At 31.3% G+C, this 21876-nt stretch overlaps 1 protein-coding gene across 3 annotated transcripts; it reads left to right on the top strand.

Annotated features, from left to right (window-relative positions):
* Positions 1-4805: 4805 nt before the first annotated feature.
* On the top strand, positions 4806-15963 carry LOC106762862 (hepatoma-derived growth factor-related protein 2). Of its 3 annotated transcripts, none has more exons than XM_014646954.2 (8): positions 4806-4893; positions 5157-5352; positions 5687-5787; positions 6005-6047; positions 6160-6216; positions 6359-6413; positions 15370-15491; positions 15573-15963. In XM_014646954.2, exons 2-8 carry the CDS (start codon positions 5230-5232, stop codon positions 15702-15704), a joined length of 633 nt encoding a protein of 210 aa, XP_014502440.1. In that variant the 5' UTR covers positions 4806-4893; positions 5157-5229; the 3' UTR covers positions 15705-15963. The 3 variants fall into 3 exon arrangements, with proteins under 3 accessions (XP_014502440.1, XP_022636469.1, XP_014502441.1); XM_022780748.1 differs by having other exon boundaries at positions 4826-4893; positions 5163-5352; XM_014646955.2 differs by having other exon boundaries at positions 4828-4893; positions 5178-5352.
* The last annotated feature ends 5913 nt before the right edge of the window (positions 15964-21876 follow it).

The raw sequence follows: 21876 nt of genomic DNA, 5'->3' as shown, positions 1-21876 counted from the left end.
TATATTTGACATACATGGTAAATTGAAATAAATTTTAAACACATACTTCATTACAATAATAAAAATATAACACTTTCATAATTTTGATCAGATAATCATTCCAATTAATAGATAGTTTTGCATGACTATTCAAAATGTTAAAGAAAGATAATACTGTAAATGTAGTTTTCCCCTAAAGGTTCAAGCCATCAAATTTAATTATTAAAGGGACAACTGCAAAACCAAACTGAAGAAGAAGAATAACTATTAAACATACATAAAAGGGTATTAACAAATATTGGCAAACTAGTAGAGAATTATCAGGTGGTACTCCAATAGCTTCTCCACAAGGTGGCAAATTGGTGTCAATAGAAGACATCTAGAACCGATTAAAGGTTTATTTAAAAGAGGCGAGAATTGATTACACACTCAACACTGTTAATAATCAATTTCAATCATAGACAAAACCAATTCCAGTGGCTTTGAATTACCCAAAATTTGATTCCAAAACAAACCCAAACAAACCAATAATCAATTCAAGCTCTACTATAATTGATTCCAAATTGAAATCGATTATGACCCGTCTAAAGCACCGCAGCATCAATTCCTTAAACACCCTTAATATACTATGATCAGTTTGCACCATAGAATTAATTCCTTAAACACCCTCAATATATTATAATCGGTTTCTTCTCCCTATAACATAGACCAAAATCGATTCCACTTTTCCCCATAATTGTTTCTATACCCTCCTACACATGAAATTCCTCTTAAAGTCACTTACAATCGCATTCATAAAATTTATACCTTAGGGACAACTTCATTTCAAATTAAAGTGAAGGTTATTTTTGTCTTTCACTCAATTGTGTATAGTATATTGTCTCATGTATTCATTCATGTCGAATGGATAAAATGTTCGTCGAGAAAATTTATTCTTCCAAATTTTTACACATCTGTCCACAAAACAACAACCTCTTATAGAATATTATGTTCATTTAAGGGGATGGAACTGTTCGCGTGGATGTGTGAAGATGGATGTGTGAGGATTGCATGTGTTCGTTTGGACTGATTGCAGAGCAAGTGAAGAAATAAATTTGAGGGATGATTGAGGTTTTGCAATACTTCAAAGTTGTTCGGGTCTACGTGGATTGAGATGAAATTTCAAAATAACCCTTCACCATTACCATATTTACCTATACTAAGAGTATTGAAGGAGAAACCAAGTCCCTTAAAGAAGTTGAAGATGAAGGTGTGTCCATGGAGGTTACAGAAGGGTGGAACTTGGAGTGGTAACCGATTCCACCAAAGCCTTATTCGACTCCAAGATTTGTTCAAAACACACAATGCATAGATTCCATTCCCTGAGTGTTGTATTCGTTACAACACACTAGTGTAGAAAAGACCTTTAACGTCACTCTTTAGATGTCTGAACCTTGAATATCAGATGTAAAAAATGACCGGTGACATTTTTCGTAAATAAAACAACTATTTAAACGTCAGATATGAGGGGGCCCGACTTCTAAAGCCATTTAGACGTCTGTTGTGGGAGAACCGACGTTTATAGACGTCTATTATGGCAGGAATTGACTTCTAAATACTCAGCTAGAAATTTAAAAAGTCACTTTTTGACTCCATTTAGACATCTGATCCCGTCACTCCGACTTCTAAAGAACTTTAGACGTTTGTTGTGGGGGAACCGACGTCTATAGATGTCTGTTATGGCGGGAACCGACTTCTAAATACTCAGCCCAAAATTTTAAAAAGTCAATTTTTGATTCCATTTAGACGTCTGATTCTGCCACTCCGACTTCTAAAGCCATTTAAACGTCTGTTGTGGGGGGAACCGACGTCTAAGGACTCAACCCAGAAATTTAAAAAGTCACTTTTTTTACTCCATTTAGACATCTGATCCCGCCACTCCAACTTCTAAATTCATTTAGACATCTGTGTGGGGGGAACCGACATTTAAAGACTCAACCCAGAAATTTAAAAAGTCAGTTTTTGACTTCATTTAGACGTCTGATCCCGCCACTACGACTTATAAAGCCTTTTAAACGTCTGTTGTAGGGAGAACTGACGTCTAAAGACTCAGCCTAAAAATTTTAAAAGTCACTTTTTGACTCCATTTACACGTCTGATCCCGCCACTTCGACTTATAAAGCCTTTTAGACGTCTGTTATGGGGGAAGCGACTTCTAAATGTCTGCATTTAAACACTGCGAACGCGAGGCAGCAGTTACGCGCACTCATTGTTCATTATAATCCTTGCGTTTTCTCTCCACGGGCTACGTTTTTCAGGTTCGTTTTCTCACTTTTGCATTGTTTAAAATTAATTTTACTCTGATTACATTACTATTTGATGAATTATCTTTTATTTGAACCAATTAAATGCATGTTCGTTGAGTTTTTGTGCAGTTTTGCTCGTGTCCTTGGGCAGCGTTCTTGGGTGGCGGTTTCTTGCGTTTTGCACTCCTCCAATTCCCTTCACTACATTATTAAAACCATCTAATACAAAAAAAAAAAAACATACAATCCATTCTCTTCAACTAAAATATAAAGTTGTAAACTCGAATCACCATGAGCCAGGAGCAACTCGAGAGGCCTCAAGCGGAGAAAGATCCTATCAAATACGACGACATTTTAGACGTCTGACCTATAGGGTCTGATGTCCCATTAACGTCACCCACAAAGACGTCGGTTCAGATCTGACGTTAAAAGCTCAAAATAACAGACATCTAAAACCCTTTCTTCACTAGTGACAATTTGTATTGGATTCCAAGAAAGTGTATTCAAATACACAACCCTTTATTTGATTATGTTTCCTTCATATGATTACACAATAAATATATTCAATTCTAACTACATATATTCGAATAAAAATAGAAATAATAATAATAATAATAATAATAATAATAATAATAATAATAATAATAATAATAATAAATTATTACGTAATAATAATAAACAATTTTTTTATGTTAAAAAATAATTTTAATTTTTTTCTCTCCTTATAATAATTTATATAATTATATATAATATTAACAATTATTATTTTATATTACTTTTACTATAATATTTTGATAATCTCGACTTCTATCAATTAAATTATTTTTTTATTTGTCACATTACTCAAATCTTACACTAATTTTCACAAATTTTATTATAGTAATGAACTAAATATTTCAATAAAAAAATATTAAATTCTTAATTTGTTTATAGAAAACTTATTTTTATCAACTAGTCACAAAATTCATGATTTTATTGGATATAAAGAAAATAATTTAATACTTGAAATGATAAAAGAGACTAATCAGACTCATTTTGACCTGACTATCCATCAAACAACAAATTAGAAATTACAACCCACTTCACCACAGGACCAGTTGATGAACTGACATGCTGGCCTGCCACTTTTTTTTTTTTTTTTTTTTTTTTTTTTGTAAAAATCATTTTTATTTATATTTATAAATATATATTTAAGTATATAATTTTTTTTTGAGTTTTTTTAATTAATTAATATTTTTGATTAAATAAATTAGAATAATTATTATATTTATATATTAAATTGTTTTATTATAACTAATAATTAGAATTTTCTTTATAAGGATTAATAAATTAAACTATAATAGCATTAGATGTTACATTTTTACAAAAATATAATATACAAACTTTTTTTAATTTTAGTTTTTAATTTAAAAAATAAAACAGGTGAGAATTGGGCTAAAACAAACTAATGAATTAAAAATTATAATCCGAACCGCCCAGTATGACATTTTGACACAATTACTGGATACAGTTTTTCCAAGAATTAACAAAATAACAAAACAAATCTATAATTATAACCATAGGTACAAAGGGATTATGTTTGGTAAGTTTACATATATTTTTATGCACTTATTATTCCTGTAAACATCTTATTATATGATGAGTCCTTAATATCTATATAATATGGAGAAAAAGTATTTAAGAAAAATAAACATGATTAAGAAGGATATTTTTCACCTACATTTCCTTGGTGTGTTTAGTTTCTATCTTAGAATAATTTTGGGATCTATATTTTCTCTTATGTTTTGTAAGTTTGTTTTTTACCCCTTTTATTTTAATGTTTGAGACCCTTTTTGAATAATTGGATGATGAGAAGGCTAGTCCAATATGATGATTGCTTTTCGACACTCCTAGCTTTTTATAGATACTTTGTTTAGACTAAAATGACCTTGGATAATAAATGACACACATGGAGCAGCATATGGAACAGAGAGAAATGCGTCATCCCTAGGTTCATTTAGGTCATATTAGGTTGTCATGCCATCTAGAATCACTCTTTCTATTATTGTTAGGATAATGATATTTTAACAATTTTTTTAATAAATTTTTATAATAGGACACGTGTTATAATTTTATTAGTTTGTTTGAATTTATTTTAAAATAATATTTAAAATGAACAAATTACAAACTGGAACATATACGTTATTAAAAAGTTGTAAAAGAAATTGTTAAAAGACTTATTTTTAGTAAGTTTATATTTCTGAAAATTATATATATATATATATATATATATATATATATATATATGTATATATGCACATGTACGTAAGTGTGTGTTTATATATGTGTTTGTGTATTTAACATTACTAATATATATATATATATATATATATATATATATATAAAATAAAATAACACCAAATAATTGAATTAAAGACTTAGATAAAATAGTTGGAAATTCTATGAACATTTTTGTATTTTGTTTTTTAAATTTCAAATACCCATTAAAAGTTAATAATTTAACCCAAAAATCTCTCTCTATATATATAAACACATGACTGTAATAGATATTTGATAATAGAGCAAATCTGGAAAACAAGGATTTTGGAGTTCTGTGACAGAGGGTAATCTCCTAGAGGAAGCCAGTGGGGTTTGTACTTTCCTCACACTTTTTTCTTCTTTACTTCTTGCCTTACACATTTTTCTCTTAGGTGTTTACTGTACTTTCCTGCCAAACATGTATGGTTTTTTTCTTGCGTTTAATCATTCTTGCATGCCACTGGTGAAAGTGATTTGATTCCCGAACACTATAGTCAACAATTTTTAGATTTTGGTCTTTTTTTTTGGTGCTTTATATGACAATTGAATTCTTTGGCTAAGTAAGAAAGGTATAACAATTTTGTTATCCGGTAGGTTTAGTGTATTATTTTGCAGTGAAAGGACCAAGTTGAGGCCTTTGGGTTTTCGTAGTGCTGAGATTTAAACTATGAGTGGTTGTGGGAGTGAGAGCGGGAAAATTGAAACAAGTGAAGGCGATGCCAATGACTCCGTGACTTTCGGAGATATGATATTTATCAAGCTTCGTGGTAACTCATGGTGGCCTGCGCAGGTAGATGAATTTTCATGCTTGCTGGTTAACTGATTGATGTTTAAATTACACCATTCTTATGGATGAAATTTACTTTAGGTTGTTATTGTTTTGTTCTAATGCATTTTTGGTCACTGCAAAAAGTTTAATAACACCTTTGGTCATTCAATTTTTCAAAACTAAAGAATTTTAACATTGGTATTACTTATTGTTAAACTTTGATATTAACAAACATACCGATATTAACACTGAACCAGAATTGCTTGATTTTGGAAAATTAAAAGACTAAATGTATAATTTGACTTTTACAATGGCCAAAAGTAAATTTAAGCCTAAATAATTGGCTTTGTTGTAGGTAGTTGATGAAAATAGTGTTAACAAGAGTGTTAAGCCAAGCAAACGGAGCAAGCGATCGCCTGGGGACATCCTTGTTAGGCATTATGGAAGTTATATATAGTTAGTACTTTTACTTATATTCATGTTCTTTACTATACAATAAAATGCATGCTTATATATCTGTTTTGCATGTACTTTTAGGGGCTGAATGCACTTTAGGATAAAAATGCTTCATGTATCTTTTATTTAGAACATACTTTTAAAAGGGGTGCAATGGCTAACAAGGCACCTGTTTGCACATTTAATTCCTTGTGAAAGTCTTTCTTTGCTTCTGCAGCTCATACGTAGATCCTATTAAATGCCGTGCTGAGTTTAAGAAGGTAAGATGATATTTGGTAACCATTTGATACTCTTTACTTAGTTGCATTTTGTCTCTGTAATTATCATGGTATTGGCATGATTTTCTCTGTGCTTACATGTCTGAGCTTTCAGATAATTGAGAATAACGATGGTTCTCTCAGGAAAATACTTTTGCAAACTCTTGAGCAGGTATCCATACCTTCTTTGTTTGGATTCCTAATGATAAAGTTAGGAGTGTGATCTTCAACAGTTTTTCACTTAGGCAGCAAGTTGTCTTCATCACTTTGAATTAACCATAATTCCTTTGGTGTCATTTTCTTTATGGGCAAAGGACCTTCCTAGTACGAAATCCAGTAGGTCAAAGGGGTCTTCAATAAAGCCTAAAGGTTAGCCAATTTTCTTGTGACTCTAATGGTTTTACTTTACCCAAATACAAATATCATAGCTATTTTGAATTTTCTCTTTCCAGAGAAAAGAAAAAGAAAAAAAGGAGAAAAAGAGATGAGTGTAATCAAAGTAGTGATTTGTACCATCATTTGGTGGTATCCATTTTTCGTTTGTTGTTGTTGGCTGTAGTTGATTTTGTATAATTATCAAATGCAATATTCTTATATTTTTTATGTTATTTTCGATTCGCTAGATATCTCTAATTGTTTTAGGTTAATACCGTAATTTACAGAGATGCTTTTTTCCTGCATTATCCCTTATATCATAAGTGTACATAATCAGTCCTAGCTGAGGCTCTCTTTTGCAAGAGATCAATAAAGCATTCTGTTTAAAATTCAAGTTGGTGTCAAAGCTCCTCTGGTTTGTCTTGGTCTTTGTCAACCATTGTCCAGGATGACCCTCCCTATTTGTTTTTGGCCATGATTGGTCTATCGGTCTCCCTTTTGTTGAGGACCTTTTTTTTTGGCTAGCCTAACTTTTCCTGCACTTTGCTTATTTGGGTGCTGCGTTTTTGTCTTTTCTGCCTTTTCTCTATTGGGGCCTGTTATTATGATTTGGTTGTTTTTGAATGGCTTGTTTTGAAGTTGAAAAATTGGTTGGTTCCCCTAAGACTGATTATAAAGGTGAAAAAAAATGTTTGGTTTTCCCAGGTACTGTAGGAAAATTCAATGACGGATATTTCTTAGATTTGTTTACTACCATTGAGGCTTGGTTTGTCAATTAGGATCCTTTCGAGCACCCCACTATGAAGGTAGAGGATATGACTGTGTTTGAGAGAGGAGAACAACAATTAGTGGATTATCATTATTCTCAAGCTAAGGGTACACATTTGTGCCCATAAAAGACATGTTACGATGTTTTTGGAGAAAGATTGATATAATTATGCCAATGATATGCAGTGGTTGTATATAGGGATAACAAATGAACTCGTTCGATAGCAAATGAACTTGTCTCTGTGGACATTGTCTAAATCCGTTTTGATTTTGACGAGGAAGCTGCACATTGACTGAGTGCGAGTATAAGTATGGATAATATTTGATTTTTTAAATTGGATATGGGGACTAGATGAGTATGCACATTAAGCTCATTGGTTTGACTCCTTATGATAGCACAGCGAGTTTCAAAGTATGATTTCTTTCTATAGCCTCAATTTCTTTTGACATTACTTCTCTCCAGTGCTATCACCAGAGCTTCTTCAAATGAGACTAGATCATTTTCAATCATCATCATCATTACATTTAAGTTTTCTTCTTCAAAATAACGTTCCAAAACTTCATAATTTGCCATCCATTTTGGTGCACTTCTTGTTCGTTCTCCCCTCCCTTGAGATGAAGCAAATGAAATGCTATCTAGATTGGTTTCACCATTGTCTTCTTCTGTTGCGTATCTGGGAATGACACCTAACCAGAACAACCTCTCACACACTCACAACAAGCATAGAACAATGAATCAATGAATTACTTTTTTTTTATGGTAATATAATTCTGTAAACAAAGGATAGTTGGGAGCATAACCTCCCTAGTATGGGAGCATAACCTCTCTCACAGGACTGTAGCCGCAGTTGCCTGTCAAACAAACTCAATAATCAAAAGCATAACCCTAACAATAGACTCTAGCTCTATTTATAATAAATATTTTCCGCCCATCTTATACTGAAGATTTCCTTAGAATATATCTTTATTTAATATAAATATCTTATACTAAATATTTCCTAGAATATATCCTTATTTACTATGAATATCTTACACTGAATATTTCCCTAGAATATATCTTTATTTAATATAAATATTTCTCGCTCATCCTAACTATTGTAGCAGTTAGGCTAGTCACTATTCAACCGATCAACTCCAGCTCTTCACCGCCTTCCACCTTTCGTCTTACTTCTGCCTGCCTCCTACCGTTCGGCTCCAGCTCTTCACCGCCTTCCACCGTTCGGCTTGCTTCCCCCTGCCTCCTACCGTTCGGCTCCCCTGCCTTCTATCCTATCACCCTATATCCTAACATTACACCCCGTTGCAGAATAACCTTGTGCTCAAGGTTGGAACCGGGGAGCTTAATCTAATGGCTCCTCTTCGATTCAAGTCTAGGGGCTCGGGTGGTGGCAATTCCTCCTCGTCCTCCACCAATATCACCACTCTCAAACTTCTTTCTGGGCCACGATGGCCTGGACCAAACGGTCCCCCACACCTGAAACACCTTTCCTCCTCTCTTTGTTTCAGGAGTTCTAAATAAGGCAAATTCTTGGTGTTTCTCCCATTATTATCACTAACCTCCTTCCGTACTGACCCCACACTCTTGGCGACTCCCAATAGGCCTACGTTATAGTGATTGGCTTCGGACCACTCGATGACTCCTGATTGGCCTGGGTTATAGCGATTGGCCCCGGGCCGTGTCTCCTCACCGCTCGTTCGTTCCCAAGATGATTGGTTCTTTGTCACGTTCCAATTCCCAGCCTTTGCCCCGCCTTAGGCCTCCTTGACATCCCTTGCAGTTCTCATGGCGATCATCAACTCCTACGAGTCAAGCAACCGCACTTGATTACGAATTCCCTCCTGTAACCCTACCATAAGGTACCCCATCAATTGTTCTTCGGGCATTCCTTTCGTCTGACCCACCAAGATTTCAAAATCTTGGATGTATTCTTCCACTTATCCTGATTGCTTACTGGCCGCTAGTATTTCGAAGACTGACCCCTTGTTCCTTCCTCCGAATCAGATCACCATCGCCTCCTTTAAACCCAGCCACGAGCTGTTCTTGGCCTTCTCCCTCCAAAATCTGAACCAGTATTCGGCACTTTCCTCCATGCTGACGTAGGCTAGGCGCACCTTTTCTTCATTGGACACCCCTTGTAGTTCAAAAAATTTATCTGCTTTGTTGATCCAATTCAACGGATCAATCCCTTAAAAAATGGGTAACTCTACCCTTTTCCTCCAATTTGGATGCTCCTCCTGGTGTCCACCATCTCTCTCGCCCTCCTCTTCTTTTGTCCGGTCCCCCCTTTTCCCGTTGACAGACCCCTGGCTTCCATCCGAATTTCCATCTAGTTGTGGGGCTCGCCCTCCCATCATCCTCATCAATTCTTGTAAATCTTTGCGGATTGACGCCATGGACAACTCAATGTTCTTCAGTTTCAGCCCCATGCTCTCCAATATCCCTAACAATAAACTCTAGCTCTATTTATAATAAATATTTCCCGCCCATCTTATACTAAATATTTCCATAGAATATATCTTCATTCATTTAATATAAATATCTTATACTAAAAATTTTCCTAGAATATATCCTTATTTACTATGAATATCTTATATTGAATATTTTCCTACAATATATCTTTATTTAATATAAATATTTCCCACCCATCCTAACTATTGTAGCAGTTAGGCTAGTCACTCTTCAACCGATCGACTCCAGCTCTTCACCGCCTTCCACCGTTCGGCTTACTTCTGCCTGCCTCCTACCGTTTGGCTCCAGCTCTTCATTGCCTTCCACCGTTTGGCTTGCTACCCCCTGCCCAATACCGTTTGGCTCCCCTGCCTTCTATCCTATCATCCTATATCCTAACATCTTCATTTTTTCTAGCTTCTTGATTATTCTCTCCTTCAACTTCACTTTCATCTTCACAATTTAGTTCATCTTGTTAGATTTCAATCTCATTTTTGCTCTAGTCCTAACTTTTTTCTTCTTTAAACACCATGTTAGAAGTGATAGTTTTTTAGATTGGATCATATAATCTCCATGCCTTGTATTCATCATTGTCTCCTATAAAGCACTTTCTACTCTTATCTAGTTTAGCCTTCTTCTGATCCGCCATATGCACATTATTGGATATAGTAAAACTAGGTATAAGATTAATTTTCCTTGTGTAAAAAATACACATAGGGTAATGTATTTATAATAATGAGAATGTAGGCTATGTCCAAATATAAATAAATATGTAAAAATAACATAATTAACAAAGGAACTATGTTTCCCTAATTAACATAAAACACAATATAACTAACCGTCCTCCTAAAGTTGGTGCATATAAATTGTATGTGTCAAGCTTTTTACAAATATAATCAATGCTCGGTCCCTATAAAAACTTAGTGGAAATATATGTTAATTGATTATTTGAGTTGACTAACTCAGTCTTGATGTTTTTAGATACAATCTTCTCTCGAATGAAATGACAATCCATCTCAATGTGTTTGGTTCTCATAAAATACATGATTAGAATTGATATGAAAAACAGTCCAATTGTCACATTTAAGTGTCATTTGAGTGACATATCCACATTGTAACTAAGCAATTGCTTCAGCCAAACAAGTTCACAAGTGGCCGAGACCATAACTCTATATTCTACTTCTGCACTAGATCTTATCACAACACTTTGTTTCTTGCTCTTTCAAGAGATCAAGTTACCACCAATGGAGACCCAATACTCGGAAGCAGATCTTCTATCAAGAGATCTTGTCCAATTAGTATCTGAATAGCAAACAACATTTGTATGGTTATTGGAACCATATAACAAACATTTTCCAGAATATCCTGTAATGTATTTCAATATACGATGACTGCATTCTAATGATCTTCAGATGGAAATTTGAGAAATTGACTCACCACACTAACTGTAAAGGAAATGTTAGGATGAGTAAATATAAGGTAATTTAATTTCTAAACTAATCTTCTATACTACTTAGGACCTGAAATATGCTCCCCCTAATTTGGTAGGAGTTTGATATTTCGATCCATGAGTGTGTCAACAAATTTTGTATTCATCAAACCCAATTTCCTCCAAAATATCCAATGCATACTTCCTTTGAGATATAACAATACCATCGTTGGATTGTGCTACTTCAATAACCAAGAAATATTTGAGTTTACTAAGATCTTTGGTTTGAAAATGGTGGAAAAAGTGTTGTTTCATATGAGAGATGTCATGGTGGTCACTGCCTGTAAGAACGACGTCATCAACATATACTATCAAATAGACACATTCAAAACATAAGTGATAGTAAAAGACTGCCTCACTCCAAGTCATACCAAATTATTGAACAATGCTACTAAATTTTCCAAACTAGGTCTTAAGAGACTGCTTTAGGCCATATAAAGATTTGTGAAGATGACATACCAATATAGAAGACTCTCCCTAAACAACAAATTTGGGAGGTTGCTCCACACAAATTTCTTACTACAAATCTCCTTTGAGGAAAGCATTTTTGACATGAAGTTGATAAAGAGGTCATTGTTAAAGAGCAACCATGGTTAGAAATAAACGAACAAAAGCTATCTTTGTCACTGGATAAAAAGTATTACCATAATCCAATCCAAAAATTTGTAACCTTTGGCTTCAAGTCGAGCTTTGAGGCGATCAACAGTACCATCAAAACCAACTTTGATAGCGAAAACCCACCTGCAACCAACAAAGGGTAATGAGCTCCAAAGTTCCACTATTTTGAAGATTACTTAGTTAATCTAGTGTGACCTGACATCAACCGGGATGGGATAAGACATCATTGACAAATTTAGGAATAGACACAAGAAATAGATGAAAGGCATGTATGAAAAGGTGAAGATAATATATGGTAAAAAATATAACGTGGAGAGGGATTACGAGTAGGACATATACCTTTACAGAGGAAATTGGAAGGTCAAACTCACTGGTCGGGGCCAAAGGAGACAAAATAATTGGCACTTGAAGTGAGTCACTTGATGGTTATTGAGAACAATGTCTTTGACTATAAACCTAAAGTGGTGGTGGAGGAGGAGAATCTAATGATGGACTAGGCAAAACTGGAGAATCACAGACAACAAAAATATTAACTGTAGTAGACGAAGACACATAAGAAGAAAAATGACCCTTAAAGTAAAAAGAAGACTCATTAAAGGTGACATGAGGAAATAAAATAACAATTAATAGAATGAGAGAAACACTTATATCATTTTTGTGATTAAGTAAATCCTAGAAAACACATTTAGGTGATCTAGGAGATGAGTTATCACGACTAAGACTAAAATTATGAACAAAACATGTCGACCAAAAACTTTAATAGGTAAGGGATGTAGCGGTGCATGAGGAAATAAAATAGAATGAGGAATTTTGTTATTTGAAACAGAAGATGAAATGTGATTAATAAGATAACATGCAGTAAGAATAACATCATCCCAAAAATGTTGAGGAACCTCACCATGAATGAAAAGTATGCGAGTTGTTTGTCTATTCTTGAGCTCAACCACCCTATTTTGTTAAGGTGTATAGGCATATGAAGTTTGATGAAGAATGCCATGAGAAGTCATAAAATGTTTAAAAAAATGGGAAAGGTATTAACCGCCATTATTGCTTCACAAAGTTTGAATAGAAATCCTAAATGGAGTTTTAATTTCATTATAAAAGGATTGAAATATAAAAAATAACTCGGAACAATTTTTCATTAAAAACAACCAAGTGCATCGGGAATAATCATCAATAAAAATAACAAAAAATTGAAAACCTAAATTAGACTTACAACTAAATCCCCCAATGTCAAAGTGAACTAATGCAAATGGTGACAAATCACGTTGTGAGACATTACGAGAAAAGGAACTACGACTATGTTTCCCTAATTGACATGACTCAACAAATTAGATAAATTGAACAAATTAGGAGCAAGTTGTTGCAATTTGGTAAGACTGGGATAACATAACTGAGTATGTATGAAGAATAGATGGAAACTCCATAACTATGCCAACATATGTAGAAGGGTGGAGATGATAAAGGCCATGAGATTCACATCCAGTGCCGATTATCTCTCGAACTTTGGTCCTGTAACAAACAAAATTTTTGGTAAAAGAAATAATACAATCAAGAGAATGGGTTAGACAACTAATGGATAATAAGTTAAAGGGGGACCTAAGAACATGAAGAACATTATCAATGGTTAAAGATGAAAAAGATTAATAGTACCAACACCATGAGGTAAGACCCTAGATCCATTAACCATTGTAACCGTAGATAAATTATTTGGAGAAGATAAAGAAGAAAACAATGATTTTTACCAGTAATATGATCTATGGCACCTAAGTCAAGAACCCCAGGTCCAAGAGAAGAAGGTTGAGTTAGGCCAACAAAAGATATATCTGACCGTGTAATTGAAGTAGTGGAACTAGAATTCTAACGATTCTCGTACCATTTGAGAAATATAAAACTGCACCAAATCACATTTACATGCCTAGGATATGATCCGTAAATTTCAGAAGCTAAGACTTATTCTTCCTACAAAATAGGAACACAACTGCAAAATGGAAACAAAGTAAACAAGCAGAACAGAATAAAAATCCTTTTAATCCAAACCTGACATTTTTGTGAATTTGAGATTTAAATTGCGTTATAGGATGGATTTTCTTCCTTTTATAATGGAGGTAAAGTTAGTTGCTATTATATCTTTTCCTTGACCATTTATGTTAAAGTTAGTTGTTATGACATTTGAAGAAATGCATTCATATTCTTGACATCAAACAAACATGTGGTAGCAGGATACTTACGACTTCAAAGTGGTGGTTTAACTCCAGGATATTCTTTTCTCTTATTTTTTTTTCCCATTTACAGTAGCAGAAATAAATAGTTACTATTTCTTATCTAACACCAAAAGTCTGTTCTGCACTGGTAGAGGAATTTAAAAGACCAACTATCTACCTCTGTTTCGTTTTCGAGAGAGGACTAAATTATAAGTGTTATCAATATAAGGATGACAGGTTTTGAAATCCGTATGCATCTGTGCTTTCTCTTTGTGGTGGTGAGGGGTAAAACTTATTTCCTTTGCCTTAATTCTTTGTTGCAAGTAAATATATTTATACATTAAATATAAGAATATAAGTTTGTAATGACAAGAAGTCCAATTGATAACAGATTGAGGTTCAAGATGGTGATGAACTAGATGCAACATGAAGAAAATGTTTGATAGAGAGAATCTGGGGAAAATGCGATGGTGCTGAAGAACATTGAATTAAAGTGAATGTCTCAAACTGAAGGGAAAGCAATAAATATATCTTTATAAAACTGTTATAATACTAACATATATATGTTAGAATATCAGCATTTATGTTGATTGTATTAGAGCAATTAGTAATTGATTTTAGGATAAGGTTATTAACTTAGATAAATCCCTGGTTATAATACAGTCATTAAATGTCATAACATTTGCGATGCTTACCACTCATTTTATCACGATTACTACTTGACATGGTGTTACAGCCATGCCGTGTAATTCTTCTCTCTTTATTCCACTGTGGACCTCCTGAAACTCCTTCGTTTTACGTTTTACCCTGTTTCATAAGCCATCGCTCTTGATATTACTTTACCTGTTGTGTGCTTGTTCCTGCTGCATGTTGCACTTGTATATTCTGGCTGCTGTCCTTTTATCTCTTCCCTCTGTCTAGGCGTGGAAGTTGCTTCTCATTCCATTCCCTAATGGTTCATCACACTCCGGTCAGTACACTGGATGTCCACCTTGGTTTTTTATCATTCATTTGTAGGCTTCTGGTAGCATCTGTCCATGTTAGTCATTTACCAGTCGAATCCATTCCTTTTGCAGTAGTTGTACAACTCCAAGTAGCTCTACGGACATGTATACATTAATGTTCTAGCGCTGTTTCTATGTTCAATTGTCTTATTCATACATAGTTGCTATATTTGGACGTGTTCCATTAGTTTGACCACGTCTGGTGCTGTTTGGTTGGATGTATTTGTATGAAAGTGGAGAACATAGTAGCTCCAGAATCAGATGGTCCAGGGTTGTTAAAGTATTACCATATTTGTCATACAAATCATTTACTGAATATTAAGTCAGAAGTAATTACTCTCCGTGATTGCAAATCAATGTATAAGGTCCAAAACGTATGAGTAGCCCAACACAATTTCTCTTTGTTCTCTTCTAACAGGTTCATCGAGCAAAGATTCTGCTGGCAAGAAAAAATCCAATGGACAAGATAAGGAGCAGAACAAAATTAAGCACAAAAGGCAAAAAGATATGTCAAACGATGATAACGCTGGCCAAAGTCATGTACGTACTAGTTGAATTATTTTATATGTTGTTTATTCCATTTGTTCCTCTGGTTTAATAATTTAACATTTATATACTCAGGAAACAAGCTCCTTAGGAAAGTCCCCAGAGTTGAGTTCCAGGAGAATTAGAGTGATGGAAAACCTTGGTCTTATTGCTCCAGCTGGGTCACCATTCCAAAAAGGTGCTCTTAAAGATAACCAAGCCTCGTGAATATGGATATGAAGGAGTTGGTGTAGAGAACAACCTGCGAAAACATCCTCTTCTAACATCACATGTTCGTTTAATTAGTTTAGGATAATCTTAGTCGAAAGCAGGACATTATCATGCATGCAAACTATATTGGCAATAGTTGTGTTAGGTGAAAGAATGTAGGAAATGGTTCTTGCATCTTACTTTTAATTCTCTTTTTTCAACTATGGAGAACTCTGTGTGTTTATTTTAACCATTGTAATTTTTGTAATTTTAGAAATATGTGTGATCATAACTAAGATATTTCATTTAAGGAAAATATTTGATGACTACAACTATAAAAAGATGCTTATTTTGCCTGATAAGTATAATTATATATTTTAGAATCTATTTAAAAATCAAACATCCATTTTTAAATTTGAATTAATTGGGACCTATACGATGTTTTGCTAATTGTGTATATTTTTTTTCTTTTTTCCTATCATTGGGTATACTCTTTTTTTATTTTCTTGTTTTCTTAATAGGGTTTTCTTAACAAAGGAAAATACAAAGTTATTCTTAATTTATATATCCCTTTTGTTTCATCAATTTATCTTTACTCTTATAAAAGAAAAAAATTGAAACATAAATTGCATTCAAAATAACAACAAAATGTTAAGTCATTGTTATACGAAAAAATAGCTTTGAAAGGCGTACAAATAATTTTTATGTGTTATAAAAAATAATGTTATCACAATTTTAAAAATATTAAAAAGTTAAAAAATGTAAAACTGACATTTTTTTTTTCAAAATGATAAAAGCAGAGAACTGGAAAATGATCATTGAAGAGGCGAGAAAAATTTATAGTTCTCAATACATTAAGATATTAGGATATCTTTTGAAAAACAGAAAAATTAAGAATAGGAAGAAATTACACGTTTAAGAAAGATAATAATTAAAAAAAATTGAAGTACTCTATAACAGTAAAATTATACTATTTAATGAAATATATAATAAAATATTCTAAAAAATTGTTAATAAGGAAAAAGCATTTCAAAAGAATGAACAAATGGTCCTGTTTTGATCTCTTATTTAACAAGTTTTGTTGTCTGTGATTTTTCTTTTACAAAAGAAAATGGCACGTCTTTTAATTTCATATATGACACATTAGCATAATGTATGGACTGTTAAAAATATATTAGTCTAGGAATTAAAAAGGTATTATTTTTAAAATAATGTAAAATAAGAAATATCATTATAATATTTAATTCAAAAACTTGAAAATTATTCATTGCATAAAATAAAACAATCTATATTTAATAATAATAAAAACCTCATATTTTTTAATTAAAAGAAATTAAAATAAATGTTAACATAATATAAAACAATAATGACTGTACATAACAGCATATAATATTGAAAATTTAGAAATAGCATTAAAACATATCAAAAGGACAAAGTAAAAGATAATGAACATTATATAAGTCATACATTAAATGAAGTTGGTTTTAAGAATTCGTTATAAAATGTTACTTAAAAAAAAAATATTGAAAATATATAAGTCATAATAAAATGATTTCAAACTTTAAAAAAATAAATCGAAATAAGACCGTGTCATTTTAATTAAAAATAATTACATGTTTTTACGTTAAAATAAAAGAGAGTACAAAAAATTTATTATTTATATTTTTCTAAATAAGACATTAAACATCAATATCAATTAATTATGTTATCTCATTATTTTTATTTATAGGAAATACTAAAGCAATTTTTTAACACAAATTCTAAATTATACTTTTTATTAGAAATTTATAATGAAACGTGAAACTCATCTCCTGTTTAATAGTTTATGTGGGAGACTGGTTAACTAAAAAGATTAGGAATCAAAGAATTAAAACAAAAAGTCAACTCTCCTGAAAACGAAAGCAATTTAAAATGTAAAACGTAGCATTTTAAAAAATAAAAATAATTATAAATATACTTTCATATCTTCGAAATAAGCACGATATATATATATATATATATATATATATATATATATATATATATAATTTATTTTAACATTTCCCAAATTAAAAAAATTAAAAATAGAAGTTTAATAAATTCACATGTTTCACAAATAATATATAATTGGAATAATGTAAATTTTGCATTGTTAATGTGAAAAGAAAAATGGGGGAATTTAATAATTTAATTCCACAAAAGAGTTAGCTAGATCTTTGTTCCTAGTCAAAAAGGTTTGGATTCAAAGTCTTATAGGTTTGGTTCAAAAATGGAGACTTTCATCTTCAAACACAATTAAAAAGGAAAAAACTAATAATAGTTTGGGATGCATTTTTACCTTTTTTAAAATGTGAAAATTACACACATTAATATAAAGTATATTCTTTAACTAATGAGCATTATATATTATTTTGTAAAACAACTTTCTTTCACTAAAAAAAATCAATTCTTTATTTGGGTCCATTTAAATAACATGTTTTCAACAGAGAGAAAAGAAAGTTTATATTAGGTTTGGATGTTAGGATAAAAATAAAGAGAATAGAAAAATAAAATAAATGAGTAAAACTTAAAAATGAAATTAATTATTAGAAGTGAATTAGAACGAAAAGAAAGAAAATAAATATAACTCTTAGCTGGGTAAAAAAAAAAATAGTATTTTATCGTTTGACCAGATTATGTATTGATAAGGCTGATTTCAAGTTGTCGTATATATGAAAGAAAAAATGCGGATAAAAGTACAAATAAAATAATCTTAAACATAATGTTATAATCACAATTACAAAATAATTGATGCTGATACTCTTTTAAGCTATATTTCTCTGCACTCAATAATCAATATAACAACGAATAAAAAATATGCTAAAATCTTAGTTTAGTTGTTGTTTTAATGTCAAAATGTTATTGCTTAAGAAAAAATGTGACAAAAAGCTTATGTTGATCTTGATTTTTTTTTTCTCAAGTGACAAGCTTAATAGAAAATAAACCAAAAATAAAAATATTTCTTATAGAATTGGTTCTTGCTGGAGCATTACCTTTTAACTTCAATTTTCATGAATGGCTCAATTCATTAATGAAGAGTAACTTATTTATGATTCACTTAAATGATCTTGAAAATCGTAATAAAGTATGTAAATATGTGAAATGTATTCAATTAGTTATAATAATGAGATTATATATGTGAACTATATATGTGTTATATCATAGATATATTGTAATTTCATTGAACCTTTCATGTAGATAAAAACATCATATAATGAGAAGTTGGGAAGTAATTTATTAGATATAAAGAACATTGCAAATTTTTGATATTGAATACCTTAAATCTATCTTGATTTCATGAAATTAAGGTTAGTATAGTTAGACATTAAGAATTTTACAACAAATCTTTCTTGGATTCTAAATGCAATCAATTCTCCCAAAGAAATGCAAATTCATTTTGTCTTCCTTGGAACTTTAACATTTTCTTATTAGAATATCTTCTGAATAGATATCTTTTCCATATAAAACATAAAAAAATATTACAGTGGAATGAAGGCAGTGTGTGTCTCATGCAATCTTGTTAATTCACCTTAAATTTTCTTTTTACAATTATGTCTCCTCCTACACTCATGTTAGCAAATTAATCAATTATTGGTGTTGCTATTTGATTTTACATAGGTCTATTATAAACCCTAGATCTTTGAACATATTTATGAATAATCTTAATGTTAAATCTGATTTAGCTAGAACATTATGTTCATCAATCATCTTTATCAAATCAGGAATCAATAATTTGTCAAACATAGATTGTTCTCCTAAAAAGAAATTAGAAATAATAAGAAGAAAAATATGAATTTAAATAAATAAAAAAGACACTTACCCAAAATGATTGAGAGAATTTGAGTATAAATTATCTTAATTTTGCTAGTATTAAACTCATACAAATGAAGATATTTAGTGGTGTGAGTCAAAGGATCTTGACATCTAGAATTTCAATAGAAAATAAAATTGAAATTAGCATATGTGAGAAGTTATATCTAAGAAGTGAGTTACAGTAGATGCAATATCTCTGAATTTTCTCACTACACTGGTCTCAAAAATATAATCAAATGTATCTATGGTTGAATCATGAAAACTGAGTTGTGAGTACTGTACTGTGATGATTAAGCCATGATGGTTTATTGTTTGATAAATATTTAATTCTTATTGTTAGCTATTAATTTAAAGTTGATGATGAAGTCTTGCAAAATTGATTTTTATTTTTGAATCAAATTTTATGATAGAGATGTAGAGACTATAATAATAGTGATATACTGAAACTATAATTGTATGTTATATACTGAAAAGATGATCATACAGGTGATAGAAGGAATAATAGTGAAACTATAAAGTTTTAAATATGTAATAGATGTATTTATTATTATATTTTATAATTTCTTTTAGGATTGTAATGTTTATGTTATCGTTGGTTAAAAATTTATGAAATATTTTATGATGTTATTAACTGTTATTAATCAATAAGATGAACAAATTGATAATGTGATATATGTGTGAGTTTTGCATGTTTACATCAACTTTAATCTAGCATGTCTATACAAAATTTTCAGTGTTTTTGAATAAAACCAATGTGACCACGTCAATTGTTTGAAATTCGTACAAAATTGAACATGAAGAAATAAGCTTCTTTTCTTTATTTTTTGTTGACGATAGTTCATTATTCACAAATCAAAATTAACAGTCTATTCTTTAGAGACCATGTTATTTAATAAACCATTTTTGTAGAAGTGTAAGTATAATATATAATTTTGATTTCGTGGATGGTTATTTTTTATTAGAAAAATTGACTCACCACTCTTAATTATTTTCTATTTACATATTTTTCAGATAAAAATGAACTCTAGATCTTATATAAAAATATAAAATCAATTCTATTATATCCAGTATTTTTAACAGTTATTATTATATTTTTATATTTTAAAACCTTAGCATTTGTTTAAGATTCTTCAGTTTGGAAGGGTTTATGGAAAAAAAAAATGGATTTTATCCTTTGTTGGACAAGTATAGCTTATATTACTTTAGGAAGCTTTGAAGTAAATTAAGGCAAGTAAAGTTAGTGAAATAATGCTTTTTTTTTTTATCAACTACTTAATTGAAGGAGTTTAAAATTAAATCATTGATAATATTAACCACAAAATAGAAAGATAATGTGTAGTTTTTGAAACCCCAGATTCAATAATTAGCTGAGCCCTCATGCATTAAGAAAATTACTTTCTCTTCACTTTTACAGATTATTCAAAATTAATGATAATTTTATTACTAAATATTAAATATCATATATATATATATATATATATATATATATATATATATATATATATATATAATTTTGAAAGAATTTCAATACATATATATAAATTAATAAGTATGTTAGATTACATATTCATTTATATCTGACCAGAATTATGTAAGAATTAATCCATCTAAATTAGCCAAATGTTTTGGTGAAGGTTGACAGTATGTAATTGCGAAATGAAGGAGGAAACCCGCAAACTACACATTTCATGGTATTCATTAGTGGTAACATCTTACATGCCACATTTGTCAGGAACATACAGGCTATGTATAAACAATATAATATAGATCATAAAGCTTACAAACTCAAACTTCTATTTCTAACATCACCTGAAGACAGTAAAACTCAAATTTTATATCAATAATTGAATGACTTAACAAAATAAAATAACAGGGAGAAATTGTTTTGATTGGAATGAAATGATTGGATTGTTATATGTGAATTTGGTAAAAGGAACAGTGTTTAAATTGACTATTATAAGAAATTGGAAAAAGCATTCAATTAGAAAGGTGGAAACGTAATTGAAGAAGTCAAAAATAGTTTGGAGAATGAGTTAAGGAGAAGAAGTGATTTAATAGTGATTAGAGAAAGAATGAAATGATAGATAGTGGTTTGAAAATGGAAGTAACGTAAAGATGGTGATAGGAGGAAGCAATGGCGAAGATGAAAACCAAAGCCATGAAAGAGAAAGTACTAGACGGTGTGTGTGGTATGAAGGAAGAAAAAGGAAAGGCGGTGGAAGATTGAGGCACCCAATAATGCTCAATTTGCATTCGACATATATCTATCTCTATCTGTCTCATGTGTCTTGTGGACCCACCTTTGTTCCAACCAGCGGCGCCATTAGTCTTTACTTAGTTTCAAAGCTCACCCACCTCT

The sequence above is a fragment of the Vigna radiata genome, chromosome 5 (assembly GCF_000741045.1).
Source record: "Vigna radiata var. radiata cultivar VC1973A chromosome 5, Vradiata_ver6, whole genome shotgun sequence".
NCBI classification, from domain to species: Eukaryota; Viridiplantae; Streptophyta; class Magnoliopsida; order Fabales; family Fabaceae; genus Vigna; species Vigna radiata.
Note: the sequence above shows the minus strand (reverse complement) of the source record. Positions and strands in the feature narration are given on the sequence as shown.

Excerpts from the sequence above, each read along its gene's own strand:
- LOC106762862 (XM_014646954.2), top strand. The coding sequence starts at position 5,230 with ATGAGTGGTTGTGGGAGTGAGAGCGGGAAAATTGAAACAAGTGAAGGC. Across the intron at positions 5,353-5,686 it reads ACTCATGGTGGCCTGCGCAG|GTAGTTGATGAAAATAGTGT; the intron begins GTAGATGAATTT and ends GCTTTGTTGTAG. Across the intron at positions 15,492-15,572 it reads ATAACGCTGGCCAAAGTCAT|GAAACAAGCTCCTTAGGAAA; the intron begins GTACGTACTAGT and ends TTATATACTCAG.